The sequence below is a fragment of the Heterodontus francisci genome, chromosome 1 (assembly GCF_036365525.1).
Source record: "Heterodontus francisci isolate sHetFra1 chromosome 1, sHetFra1.hap1, whole genome shotgun sequence".
NCBI lineage: Eukaryota > Metazoa > Chordata > Chondrichthyes > Heterodontiformes > Heterodontidae > Heterodontus > Heterodontus francisci.
In genome coordinates this window covers 137,467,345-137,482,161 of record NC_090371.1, presented here as the reverse complement: position 1 = coordinate 137,482,161, position 14,817 = coordinate 137,467,345, and the positions used below count along the sequence as shown (strand labels likewise).

At 43.4% G+C, this 14,817-nt stretch overlaps 1 protein-coding gene across 4 annotated transcripts in view; it reads right to left on the bottom strand.

The window, feature by feature from the left end:
- The window catches only part of pds5a (PDS5 cohesin associated factor A), a 312,001-nt gene that overhangs the window by 239,058 nt on the left and 58,126 nt on the right, over positions 1-14,817 (bottom strand). For all 4 annotated transcript variants that reach the window (XM_068036537.1, XM_068036525.1, XM_068036541.1 and 1 more), the window contains exon 3: positions 11,888-12,091. In XM_068036537.1, the coding sequence (XP_067892638.1) occupies positions 11,888-12,091 (204 nt within the window). The remainder of the gene's footprint in view (positions 1-11,887; positions 12,092-14,817) is intronic.

The following is a 14,817-nucleotide window of genomic DNA, read 5'->3' as shown; positions in this document are numbered from 1 at the left end:
TGAATCTTGATTTCCTTTCCTATTCCTCATTTCCCAATTGTTAACATGGCCCCATGCACCAATTGAACTAGTCATCACACTGAACAGTTTTCTTGGGTCAACTTTCATCATTTATCATAATTCAATGCATCTAGTATGGCACAACCAGACGTGAATAAAGCACCAACATCACTCTGTAGTCTGAGTGAGACTCCAATTTATGCCAAATTAAAGACAGTTTGAGGTTGTAGCCCCAACATCACTACAAACCTGATGGGGCTGGAACTGTCTCGTCAGTCCCAAAGTCTGATTTGGAACTAAATTTGGGTTCCAATGTGAAAATTTAGCATCTAAACAATTATACCACTGAGGTACGTGTTTGCATTAACTTTACCAGGCTTTATTTAAAAAATCCCACAAATAATGTGTTTCCTTGTGCTGCAAAAATTAACGCAAAGAGCAAAACCACTGAGATGTGATAGTATCGTACAAGCTGGCACCCATTGTGTAATTTATATCTATTGTTCAACCAAAATTGACTAGGAATAATTTTTAAATCTAGAAATTGAGGGAAAAATATTAAAAACTAAAAAACAACCTTATTCATGAGTGATCAGGTCCTGCCTTCAGTTTAATTTCTATCCTTCAACAATTGAACTAATGCTGCCTAAGAGATTTTCAGCTTTCAGTGGGATAGCAAAACAAAGAATTGCATTTTAACACAAAATATAACTGTAAGAACATAAGAATATAACGAGGAGCAAGAGCAGGCCATTCAGTCCTTCGAGCCTGCTCTGGCATTCAATAAAATCATGGCTGATCTTCTACCTCAACAATACCTTCCCACATTATTCCAATATCCCTTGATTCTCTAGTATTCAATAATCGATCAAACTCTGTCTGGAATATATTCAACGACTGAGTATCCACAGCTCTCTGGGTAGAGAATTCCAAAGATTCACAACCCTTTGAGTGAAGAAATTTCATACCTCAGTCCTAACTGGCAACAGTTCTAAACTCACCAGCCAATTCTCAATCCATACTAATATATTACCGCCCCATCCTATGAGCCCTAATTTTGTGTAATAACTTCTTGCGTGGCAGCTTATCGAATGCTTTTTGAAAATCCAAACACACTATATCCACTGGTTTCCCCCTTACCAACCCTGCAAGTCACAAGCTCAAAAAACTCAATAAAACTGTGAAACACAATTTCCAGTTCATAAATCCATTTTGGCTCTGTCCAATCAGATTACGGTTTTCTCAGTACCCTGTATTTTTTAATTTGTTCATAGATATGAGCAGCGCTGGGAAGGCCAGCATTTATTGCCCATCCCTAATTGCCCTTGAGATGATGGTGGCGAGCTGCCTTCTTGAACCGCTGCAGTCCATATGGTGTATATAGTGCTGTTAGGAAGGGAGTTCCAGGATTTTGACCCAGCAATAGTGAAGGAACAGCAATCTAGTTCCAAGTCAGGATAGTATGCAGCTTGGAAGGGAACTTGCAGGTGGTGATGTTCCCATAAGTTTGCTGCCCTTGTCCTTCTGGGTGGTAGAGGTTGTGGGTTTGGATGATGCTGTCAAAGGAGCCTTGGTGCAGCAGTGTATCCTGTAGATGGTACACACTGCCACCACTGTATGCCGGTGGTGGTAGCAGTGAATGTTTAAGGTGTTGGACGGGATGCCAATCAGGCGGGCTGCTTTGTCTTGGATGGTGTCGAGCTTCTTGAGTGTTATTGGAGCTGCACTATTCCAGGCAAGTGGAAAATATTCCTGTTACCACAGCCATAATAATAGATTCTAGTATCTTCCCTAGTGCTGGTGTCAGGCTAACTGGTCTACAGTTAATTTTCCATCACTTTCTTGAATTGCGGAGTTACATTTGTGACCTTGCAATCCACAAGGACCATTCTAGAACCTAGTGATTTCTGGAAGATCAAATCCACTATCTCAGAAGCTGCCTCTTTAAAAACCTTAGGACACAGGCCATTACGAGCAGCAGATTTGTCAGCTTTTAGTTCCATTAATACCTCCAGTGATATATCTTTACTAATATTAACATCCAGAAGTTCCTCATTTTCACTAGACCCTTAGTTCTCCACAGCATCTGGAATATTTTTTAATGTCTTCTATCATGAAGACAGATACATAACACCTGCGTAATGTCTCTGCAATTTCCTTATTCCCTATTATAATCTCTCCTGTCTCCGCCTCTAATGGATACACATCTACTTTCGCAAATCTCTTCCTTTTTATACACTTATAGAAGCTTTCACAACCTATATTCATGTCTCTTGCTGGTTTCCTGTGTTATGACGGTGCTTCTATATTTTTAAAGTCTTTTTTTGAGGACTCATGTATTTCAGAATTATGGGCATTGATTTGGGAAAACTGAAAAAGATTCCATGGATTTTTTTCCACTGGCGTCATTGAAAGGACACAGAGGTCTTGTTTGAAAACAACATTTACTGGAAGTCACCCGTCTTCAGATAAATACCTAGCAGGGACTTTTTGACTTTGGGGGAGTTGTTTACAGACAAGTAACAGGAGTCAACATGGTTTCGTGAAAGGGGCATCATGTTTAACCAATTTATTGGAGTTCTTTGAGAGAGTTACATGTGCTGTGGATAAAGGGGAACCAGTGGATATATTGTACTTAGATTTCCAGAAGGCATTTGATAAGGTGCCACATCAAAGGTTATTGCAGAAAATAAAAGCTCATGGTGTAGGGGGTAAAATATTGGCATGGATAGAAGATTGGCTAGCTAGCAGGAAACGGAGTAGGCATAAATGAGTCATTTTCTGGTTGGCAAGATGCAGCGAGTGGTGTGCCACAGGGATCTGTGCTGGGGCCTCAACCTTTTACAATTTATATCAATGACTTAGATGAAGGCACCGAAGGTATGGTTGCTAAACCTGATGACACAAAGATAGATAGGGAGGTAACTTGGGAAGAGGACATAAGGGGGCTACAAAGGGAAATAGACAGGTTAAGTGAGTGGGCAAAGATCTGGCAAATGGAGTATAATGTGGGAAAGTGTGAAATTGTCCACTTTGGCAGGAAGGATAAAAAAGCATATTATCTAAATGGTGAGAGATTGCAGAGCCCCGAGATGCAGAGGGATCTGGGTGTCCTAGTGCATGAGTCACAAAAGGTTAGTATGCAGGTACAGCACGTAATTAGGAAAGAATGTTATTGTTTATCGTGAGGGGAATTGAATACAAAAGTAGGGAGGTTATGCTTCAGCTATACAGGGCATTGGTGAGACGACATCTGGAGTACTGTATACAGTACTGGTCTCCTTATTTAAGGAAGGATGTTAGTGTGTTGGAGGCAGTACAGAGAAGGTTTACTAGACTAATACCCGGAATGGGCAGGCTGTCTTACAAGGAAAGACTGGACAGGCTCGGCTTGCATCTGCTGGAATTTAGATGAGTAAGAGGAGATTTGATTGAAACATATAAAGATCCTGAGGGGTCTTGACAGGGTGGATGTGGAAAGGATGTTTCCCCTTGTGGGAGAATCTAGAACTAGGGGTCACTGTTTAAAAATAAGGGGTCGCCCATTTAAGACAAGAGATGAGGAGAAATTTTTTCTCTGAGGTTCGTGAGTCTTTGGAATTCTCTTCCTCAAAAGGCGGTGGAAGCAGAGTCTTTGAATATTTTTAAGGCAGAGATGGTTAGATTTTTGATAAGCAAGGGGATGGAAGTTATCAGGGTTAGGTGGAAATGTGGAATAATCAGTTCAGCCATGAACTCATTGAATGGCGGAGCAGGCTCGAAGGACCGAGTGGCCTATTCCTGCTCCTAATTCGTATATTCGTAAGATTTATGGAGGTCAGGAGTCTTGACTCTGGAGATATTGTTTTTGGTTTTGCTTTGGACAGTGTGTTGGGGTGTGAACTGTTTTGAAGGCAGTTGGTGAAAACCAGCCAAGAGAGCAGTCACCATCAGCACCCTCTTCCATCTCTGAGAACTTCCTGAGAATCAAGTGTAAGAAATAGAGAAACTGATGCTGCATTTCTCCTGGAAAGCCTGCCAAACTGATCTTCAACTTCACCTGAAAAGAACTGTTCTAGAAAGATCTGAGTGACAGCCGTCCACGTGTATTTGGGACGCCAAACCAAAAAAGGACAACTGACATCTTTCCATAGCTTCTCTTTTTTCCTCAAACATTAGCAAGTATTTGACCAAAGTATTCTTTTTTGTCTTTTTTTTGTAACAGAGCTCGAAAGAGAAAATCTCTATTTTTCAGTTAACCGATGTGTGTGTGTGTGTGTGTGTGTGTGCGCGCGCGCGTGCACGTGAGAGAGTGGGGCGAAGGTAAATAAGAACTTTCATATTTCAATCAAGCGTGTTAATGCTTTGCTGCACTACTGTTACGTCTTGTTTTATTTGTTTTATAATAAACTGATACATTTTTTGTTTATTAAAGAAACCTAGTTTGTGTATTTTATTCTGGGATAAAGAGTAGAGTATATGATTGACCACATCGGTAACTGGGTAAATATTCAAATATATGTTGTGACCTGTGGAGAAGTGGAACTAGAAAAGACAGTACACTCTTCCCACCTTGGTTGTAACACCTCTCATTCTATTTCCTCTCTGTCAACTTCTTGGTCAATGTTTGCCGAATTCTAAAATCCACCCAATCCTCAGCTTACCATCTTTTTTGGGAACATTATGGGCCTCTTCCTTTAATCCAATGCTATTTTTAACATCTGTTAGCCACACTTCATCTGTGAAATTTTTATTTGTTAAGGCAATTTGTTGCAAATTATGAATTAATTCTTTAAACATTTGCCTTTGCTTATCTACCGTCACAATCATTTAATCCTGATTCCCAATCAACCTTAGCCAACTTTCCCCTCATAAGAAGCAGAAGTAGGCCACTCGGCACCTCGAGCCTGCTCCACAATTCAATAAGAGCATGGTTGATCTGATTGTGGCCTTAACCACTTTTCTGCCTGCCCCCACCCACCCGCCATAGCCTTCGACTCCCTTGTAGACCAAAAATCGGTCTAACTCCTCTATCCATGCTAATATATTACTCCAACACCATGAGCGCTTACCTTGTGTAGTAACCTTTTATGTGGCATCTAATTGAATGTCTTTTGGAAATCCAAATACACAACATCTATTGGCTCCCCTTTATCTACCCTGTTTGTTAGATCCTCAAAGAACTCTTACCTACATGGTTTGCTCAGATTTAACTCCCTATTTTTGCACTTAACTAAATCATTTTCAAACTCCATTTAAAATTCTATAAAATATTATAATCACCCATCCATAGAAGTTCCTTTAATAAATGACTAATTGATCCTGTCTTAATATAATGAGTTAATATACTCATTCACTGCTCTCTGGGGAACAGAATTCCAAAGATTAATGACCAGAGAAGAAATTTCTCCTCATCTCCATCTTAAATGGGCGACCCCTTATTTTGAAACTGTGCTGCCTAGTTCGAGATTCCCCCACGAGAGAAACATCCTTTCAGTATCTACCCTGTCAAGCTCCGTCGGAATTTTATATGTTTCAAATACGATCACCTCTCATTCTTCTAAACTCCAGTGGGTATAGGTCCAACCTGCTTAACCTTTCCTCAAAATACAAGGTTTTCATCGCAGCAATCAGCCTAGTGAACCTTCTCTGAACTGCTTCCAATGCAAGTGTACCCCTCCTTAAATGAGACCAAAACTGTACACAGTACTCTAGGTGTAGGCTCACAATGCCCTGTACAGTTGGAGCAATACTTTCCTAGTTCTATAATCCATTCCCCTTGCAATAAAGGCCAACACTCCATTTGCCTTCCTAATTATTTGCTGTACCTGCATGCTAACTTTTTGTGATTTATGTACAAGCGTACCCAGATCCCTCTGGATCACAGCATTCTGCAGTTTCTCACCAGTTAAACAATATTCTGCTTTTCTGTTCTTCCGGCCAAACCTCACATTTTCCCACATGATATTTCATCTGCTAAATATCTTCCCACACACTTAACCGTGTTGCAGATGCTTTGTGTCCTCTCACAACTTGCTTTCCGACCAATCTTTGTATCATCCGCAAATTTGGCTACAATACACTCGGTCCCTTCATCCAAGTAATTAATATAGATCGTAAATAGTTTAGCTCCAGCATTGATCCCTGTGGCACTCCACTAGTTAGTTTGCCAACCTGAAAATGCGCCATTTATCCAGACTCTCTTTTTTGTTAGTTAGCCAATCCTCTATCCATGCTCATATATTACTCCCAACACCATGACCTCTCACTTTGTGTCGTAACCTTTTATGCGGCACCAAATCGAATGCCTTTTGAAATCCAAATACACATCTACCGGCTCCCCTTTATCCATCCTGCTTGTTACATTCTCAAAGAACTCATACCTACATGGTTTGCTTGGTTCAGATTTAACTCCCTATTTTTGCACTTAACTAAATCATTTTCAAATTCAATATAAAATTCTATCATATTACAGTCACCCTTCCCTGGAGGCCCCTTTAATAAATGGTTATTAATTAATCTTGTCTTATTACGCGAGGGGCAAAGTTTAGAGGGGATGTGCGAGGCAAGTTTTTTTACACAGAGGGTGGTGAGTGCCTGGAACTTGCTGCCGGGGGAGGTGGTGGAAGCAGGTGCGATCGAAACGTTTAAGAGGCATCTTAACAAATACATGAATAGGATGGGAATAGAGGGATACGGTCCACAGAAGTGCAGAAGGTTTTTGTTTAGACAGGTATCAAGATTGGCGCAGGCTTGGAGGGCCGAATGGCCTGTTCCTGTGCTGTACTGTTCTTTGTTCACTAATAGTCGATCTAAAATAGCCTGCTCCCTAGATGGTTCCTTGACATATTGCATTACACAAACTCATCCCCCACAATATTAATGCAAATCTGGCAAATATGAAGATTAAAGAGCCTCATGATGACAGCATCACCTCCGTTATATGCATCTCTAATACCCTAATTTATATTCTCCCTGATACTGCAACTACTGTTTGGGGGGTGGGGGCGGTAGGCGCCAATAGTGTTTTCTGCCCCTTGTTGTTTCTTACTCCACCCAAACTGATTGTACATCTTGACTTTGAGATAAGTTCCTCTTTCTCTACTGTTTTTATCCCATCCTAATTATGGTTATCATTCCACCTTTTCCATTTTGCCTATCTCTTCTTAAAGTCGAATATCCTGGAATATTTAGTTCCTAACCTTGGTCGCTCTGCAACTATGTCTCCATAATAGCAACTAGATCAAACCCATTAATTTCTATCGATGCTACTAATTCATCTACTTTGTTGTAAATGCTTCGCACAGATATCATGCCTTTAGCTTTATTTCTATTTTTCCCGAAATCACCTGAGTTATTAATGTCACATTCCCTTTGCTAAGCCTTTGCTAAGGTCCCTTCCTGACCAACTCTGCTTATTTCTACTTACATCTCTACTCTGCTCTAAAGCCTCAACATTTCTCTTACTGCTTCTGAATTTACCCTTTTCTGGATCTTCACACCCCCATCCACCTTATTCGTTTAAAGCCCTATCTACCATCCTAGTTATTCGATTCGTCAGAACACTGGTCCCATTTCGGTTTAAGCAGAGACCATCCCAACCAGTTTTCTCTTTCCCCAGCATTGGTTCCAGTACCCCATGAAATGAAACCCTTGACTCTCACTCCACTCTATCAGCCACACTTTTAATCTTCTCATCCATTTGTCCCTATGCCAATTAGCAAGTGGCTCAACTAACAATCCAGAGATTACCAACAAAGTTTAACATTTTAATTGCAACCCTAGCTCTTCAAACCCACTCAGAAGAACGTCATGCCTAACTCTACCTACGTTGTTGGGTCCCACATGAACAAAAAACAAAGAACAGTACAGCACAGGAACAGGCCATTCGGCCCTCCAAGCCTGCGCCAATCTTGATACCTGTATAAACAAAAACCTTCTGCACTTCCGTAGACCGTGTCCCTCCATTCCCATCCTATTCATGTATTTGTCAAGATGCCTCTTAAACGTCGCTATTGTACCTGCTTCCACCACCTCCCCTGGCAGCAAGTTCCAGGCACTCACCACCCTCTGTGTAAAAAATATGTCCCCTAGTAACTGACTCTTCCACCCTGGGAAAAAGCTTCTGACTATCCACTCTGTCCATGCCACTCATAACTTTGTAAACCTCTATCATGTCGCCCCTCCCAACCCCCCCACCCCCCCACAACCTCCGTCGTTCCAGTGAAAATAATCCGAGTTTATCCAACCTCTCCTCATAGCCAATACCCTCCAGACCAGGCAACATCCTGGTAAATCTCTTCTGTACCCTCTCCAAAGCCTCCACGTCCTTCTGGTAGTGTGGCGACCAGAATTGCACACAATATTCTAAGTGTGGCCTAACTAAGGTTCTGTACAGCTGCAGCATGACTTGCCAATTTTTATACTCTATGCCCCGACCGATGAAGGCAAGCATGCCGTATGCCTTCTTGACTACCTTATCCACCTGCGTTGCCACTTTCAGTGACCTGCGGACCTGTACGTCCAGATCTCTCTGCCTGTCAATACTCCTAAGGGTTCTGCCATTAACTGTATACTTCCCACCTGTATTAGACCGTCCAAAATGCATTACCTCACATTTATGGGCGGCACAGTGGCGCAGTGGTTAGCACCGCAGCCTCACAGCTCCAGCGACCCGGGTTCAATTCTGAGTACTGCCTGTGTGGAGTTTGCAAGTTCTCCCTGTGTCTGCGTGGGTTTCCTCCGGGTGTTCCGGTTTCCTCCCACATGACAAAGACTTGCAGGTTGATAGGTAAATTGGCCATTATAAATTGCCCCTAGTATAGGTAGGCGGTAGGGAAATATAGGGACATGTGGGGATGTGGTAGGAATATGGAATTAGTATAGGATTAGTATAAATGGGTGGTTGACGGTCGGCACAGACTCAGTGGGCCGAAGGGCCTGTTTCAGTGCTGTATCTCTACAAATTTGTCCGGATTAAACTCCATCCGCCATTTCTCCGCCCAAGTCTCCAACCGATCTATATCCTGCTGAATCCTCTGACAATCTTCATCACTATCTGCAACTCCACCAACCTTTGTGTCGTCCGCAAACTTACTGATCAGACCAGCTACATTTTCCTCCAAATCATTTATATATGCTACAAACAGCAAAGGACCCAACATTGATCCCTGCGGAACACCACTAGTCACAGCCCTCCAATCAGAAAAGCAAGCTTCCACTGCTACCCTCTGTCTTCTATGACCGAGCCAGTTCTGTATCCATCTTGCCAGCTCACCTCTGATCCCGTGTGACTTCACCTTTTGTACCAATCTGCCATGAGGGACCTTGTCAAAGGCTTTACTGAAGTCCATGTAGACAACATCACTTCCTACATCAAGCATCTTCGTCACTTCCCCAAAAAACTCGATCAAGTTAGTGAGCCACGACCTCCCATTCACAAAACCATGCTGCCTCTCGCTAATAAGTCCTTTGTTTCCAAATGGGAGTAAATCCTGCCCCGAAGAATCCTCTCCAATTATTTCCCTACCACTGACGTAAGGCTCACCAGCCTGTAATTTCCTGGATTATCCTTGCCACCCTTCTTAAACAAAGGAACAACATTGGCTATTCTCCAGTCCTCTGGGACCTCACCTGTAGCCAATGAGAAAACAAAGATTTCCGTCAAGGCCCCAGCAATTTCCTCCCTTGCCTCCCTCAGTATTCTGGGGTAGATCCCATCAGGCCCTGGGGACTTATCTACCTTAATGTTTTTCAAGACGCCCAACACCTCCTCCTTTTTGATATCGACATGACCCAGACTATCTACACTCCCTTCCCTAGACTCATCATCCACCAAGTCCTTCTCTTGGGTGAATACCGATGCAAAGTACTCATTTAGTACCTCGCCCATTTCCTCTGGCTCCACACATAGATTCCCTCCTTTGTCCTTGAGTGAGCCAACCCTTTCCCTGGCTACCCTCTTGCTCTTTATATACATATAAAAAGCCTTGGGATTCTCCTTAATCCTGTTTGCCAGTGACTTTTCATGACCCCTTTTAGTCCTCCTGACTCCTTGCTTAAGTTCCTTCCTACTTTCTTGATATTCCTCATGGGCTTTGTCTGTTCCCAGCCTTCTAGCCCTTACAAATGCTTCCTTTTTCTTTTTGACTAGGCTCACAATATCCCTCGTTATCCTAGGTTCCCGAGACTTGCCAAATGTATCCTTCATCCTCACAGGAACATGTCGGTCCTGGATTCTAATCAACTGACGTTTAAAAGACTCCTGCGTGTCAGATGCTGATTTACCCTCAAACAGCCGCCCCCAATCTAAATTCTTCAGTTCCTGCCTAATATTGTTATAATTAGCCTTCCCCCAATTTAGCACCTTCACCAGAGGATTACTCTTATCGTTATCCACAAGTACCTTAAACCTTACGGAATTATGGTCACTGTTCCCGAAATGCTCCCATACTGAAACTTCAACCACCTGGCCGGGCTCATTGCCCAATACAGCCCCTTCCCTAGTTGGACTATCTACATATTGTTTCAAGAAGCCCTCCTGGATGCTCCTTACAAATTCTGCCCCATCCAAGATGGGCCACATAACTTGATCCTCTACCTCCCACTCCAAGTTCTTCTCCAGCCACAAGATGCTCTTAACTCTAACACCAGCAGGTAACACAGCCTTCAGAACTCCTGGTCGCAGCTGGAAACAACAGTACTGTTCACTACCACTGCCACATTCTTATTCAGTCCCCCCATATGAATGGCCTCCTGTACCACAGTGTCATTGTCAGTTTGCTCATCCACCCTGCAAGCTTTGTCCTCATCCACACACAAAGTAAAAAGTCTCCTAATAAGGAAAACAGTGAGTCTCATAACAACGCAGAGCGTGCGCAGAGCGATCGCTGACGTCATCAGTGCGTCCGAACATTTGCCAGCTTGCCAGTATGGGACCACGCGCCAACGTCACCAGATAATAATGTCAGACATAATGACGTCCAAGTGTTGTTTCACCCTCAATGGCTGCTATCGCCGCTTTTATCATCTCCAACAGTACCCCGCTCCCTCCCGCAATCAGCACCTCAAATCGCCGCTTCTCTTCTGTGCTCTCTCCCGCACCTGCCTTCTCCCACCTGTTTGCCGCTCCATCCCGCTGGTTGCTTCCCGCCTCGCCGCCAGCAACTCTTTCACTATCCTATCCCACCACCACCACCACCACCTCCTCCCCCCCCTCCCCCCCACAAAAAACTTCTCCTGATGCCAAGGCTGGGAGCAAGTGGCAGGAGGGACCGGCGAGCATGCGGACACTGGAGAGAATGGGAATGGTGGGATGGAACAGCAAGTAGTAGTCGAGAGTGGTGGGAGGGAGTGGCGAGAAGGCAGCAGCGGTGAGAGAACGGGCGTGAGGAACAGAAGATGTGATCGCGCGGGGGGGGGGGGGGGGGGGAGGAGAGTGGGAAACTGAATGTAGCGATTGAGGCGGCAATCACAGGAGAGTGCGGAGAAGAGAAGAGGCGATCACAAGATGGAGTGAGGTACTTTTGAGGGGGCGTGTGGAGCTGGTGATCACGGCCATTGGGGGGTGAGGGTGTTTGAATTCAATTCGTTTTTTGTGTCAAATTGAGCAGTGCCATCTTTATTAATGGCAGCTGCCGGAGATGTCCCAGACAGTGATGCTTCTGTCAATGAGACTGCATTTGAGCACAAGCCAGTACTGCACCACCAAGTGGTTGCGTTGTCAGCAAACGCAGCCTAAGGGAAAAGGCCGAGATGGGTCACTTTTGTGATAGGGAAAGCAGAAATCTGCTGGTTGAAATAAACACCGTAACTGTGAAACAAATAATACATTTTATGATTGAACACTTAATTGTATCTTCACTTCGTGAATGTGGGGCTGTTTTCAGTTTCAACTTTCACTACTTACCTTAAGTTTGTCGTGAGATGTGTATGGAGCTTCTGGAGCATAGATTCTGAAGATATCAGCCAGGCAGCATGCGACAAGCAGACGAACATCTTTGTTGGGGTTCCTGAGAAAGAATTCCGAAGCCAAATGCAAACCCAATGGAAGGTATTGTTGTTTTTCATCTTCAGAGTCCTGGTCCATATCCATGAATGTTTTAACCACCATCTGTACAGTAACATCGAACACACTGTCAAGCGCACATTCCCAAATTAAGTACAAACTAACATCTACACAAGGGATGGAAAAAAGAAAAGGGAAACTAGCTGTTCAAATGCTAAATGTACACAACTTAACTTTCAATATAAAATGTTAAATCTTTATACAGGAATGCATACAGAAGAACAAATGAGATTACTTAGAAAAATCATTCTGAAGCAGAAATACTAAACATTCTACATATGAAGATCCAAATCTCAACGTAAGTTTTAGAATGCCTGTACTTTAAATACACAACATCCCATTACATACCTTACCTATATCAACAACAACTTGCACTTATATAGCACCTTTAATGTGATAAAATGTCCCAAGGTGCTTCACAAAGGCATTGTAAAACAGAATATGGTACAGAACCACATTAAGAGATATTAAGGTAGATGACCAAAAGCTTGGTCAAACAGGTAGGTTTTAAGGAGTGTCTTAAAGGAGGAAAGCAAAGGCAGAGAGATTTAAGGAGGGAAGTCCAAAGCATAGGGCCCAAGCAGCTGAAGGCACGGCTACCAACAATCAGGCAATTAAAATGAGGGTGTTCAAGAGGCCAAAATTAGAGGAGTGCAGGTATCGGAGGGTTGTAGGGCAGCAGGAGATTACAGAGGGTGGGAACAGGTCATGGATGGATTTGAAAACAAAGGTGAGAATTCTAAAAATCAAGTCTTACTTAACCAGGAGCCAGTGTAGGTCAGCGCGCATATGGGTGATGGGTTAACGGCATTTGGTGCCAGTTAGGACGTGGGATGCAGAGTTTTGGATGAACTCAAGTTTACAGAAGATAGAATGAGAGAGATCAGACAGGAATGCATTAGGAGTCCGAGGACAGAGCAGCAGAGTGGATTAAGTGTGAGCATTAGGAAGCAGGTAAAAATACTTCAAGTATCGTCAGCACAAGGGAGGGTGCTGACTGGAGTATTTTATTTTGTCTTTGATTAGTCCTAGTTTTTCTGTCAAGTTTTGTTAGTTTATGAAATAGAGGCACGGCAGGGATCCTCAGTTCCATGGAATGCACATCCTGTAACATGTGGGAACTCCAGGATGCTTCTCATGACCAGGACAACTACATGTGGGTTTGAGATTGAGTGGCAGCCGGTGTCACTGCGGTGTATCTATGATGAGAGCTACATGTCTTACATGTTTCTGGAGGTGGTCACCCCACAGCTTAAAGGTGTGCAGACAGAGGGAATGGGTGACTGCCAGGCAGTCAACGAGGACCAAGCAGGTCCTCCAACCAGTATTCAGTTTTGAACACGCTGGGGAGTGAAGCTGGAGGCAAGTTCACTGCACCGCAGCTGGTTCAGCTGTACAGTGGGCAGAAGGAAGATTGGAAAAAGTAATAGCGATAGGGGATTCTATAGTTAGGGAACAGACGGGTGTTTCTGCGGATGTTGATGTGAGTCCAGGATGGTATGTTGCCCCATTGGTTCCAGGATCAAAATGCCACTGAGCGGCTACAGAACACTCAGAGGGGAGCAAGAACAGCCAGGAGTCGTGGTCCATATCGGTAACAACATAGGAAGAGAGATGAGGTCCTGCAGACAGATTTTAGGGAGCTAGCAAAGAAACCAGCAAGAAGGACTTCAAATTAGCAATCTCTGGATTACTTCCTGTGCCACGTACTAGTCTAGTGAGTATAGAAACATGAGGATAGAGCAGAGATGCTGAAGACTTTAACTTTGTTATACCTAAGTTACCCATAATTTCCTGAAAAATTTTAGACATAAAATTGGAACCTTGATCCGACTGAACTTCAATCAATTATCCATATCTAGTGAAGAACTGCGTTGACTTCTCTACCACTACCCTAGCAGAAACTGTTCAAGGAAATGGCCTCTGAGAACCAAGTCGCCATATCCACGACAGTGTATATATATTGATGTTCCGCTTTTGTATTCAGTAAAGGTCCTACACAGTCAACTAACACCCTTGCTAAATGGTTCCCCAATAACTGGTATGGGAATTAGAGGTGCCGGTTTTATGGCAGGTTGCAGTTATCCCACAATCTGGCATGTATGAAACATTTTACAAAACTGCACCATGTCCTTGGTAAGACCTGGCCAGTAATAATGTTGACTTATACGTGATTTGGTCTTCCGGATCCCCATATGTCCTGCTGGAGGAAATTCAGGCGCCATCCTTAATTGTTCCCAGCGATACTTTGGCAGTACCACTATCTGACGAGCAACCGTCCAGTCTTCGTCTGCAGGTCTGTGAGGAGGTCTCCGCTTCCTCATCAGAATCCCATTTTCAATATAAAAGCCTTCTGGAACTCCTTTTGTCTCAGTTTCTGTTAGAGCTGATTATACCACCTTATTTAACTCTGGATCAGCTTGCTGAGAGATAACTAGAAAAGACTTACTAAACATTTCCTTTACATTATCTAAATCCCCAAAGAAAGTTTCAGATATTCGGCTATCTGTCTGTGGTGCCAATTTTACCTTTGACCATGGAACTTGTTTAGCCACTGCTCAGGTTACTACACACAAAGGAAAAATTCCTGGAACCTTTTCCTGTAACTGTTATGTCTCTTTAACTTCACTTGTTTCTTCCGTGACTACTGGCAAAGCTACTACTTTCGCTCTGGCCAAATCACTCCCCAGGAGGTGGTCAACTCCGTCTACAGGCAAACTATGGACAACTCCTACAGTTACCATTCCAGACATTAAGTCACACTCTAGGTG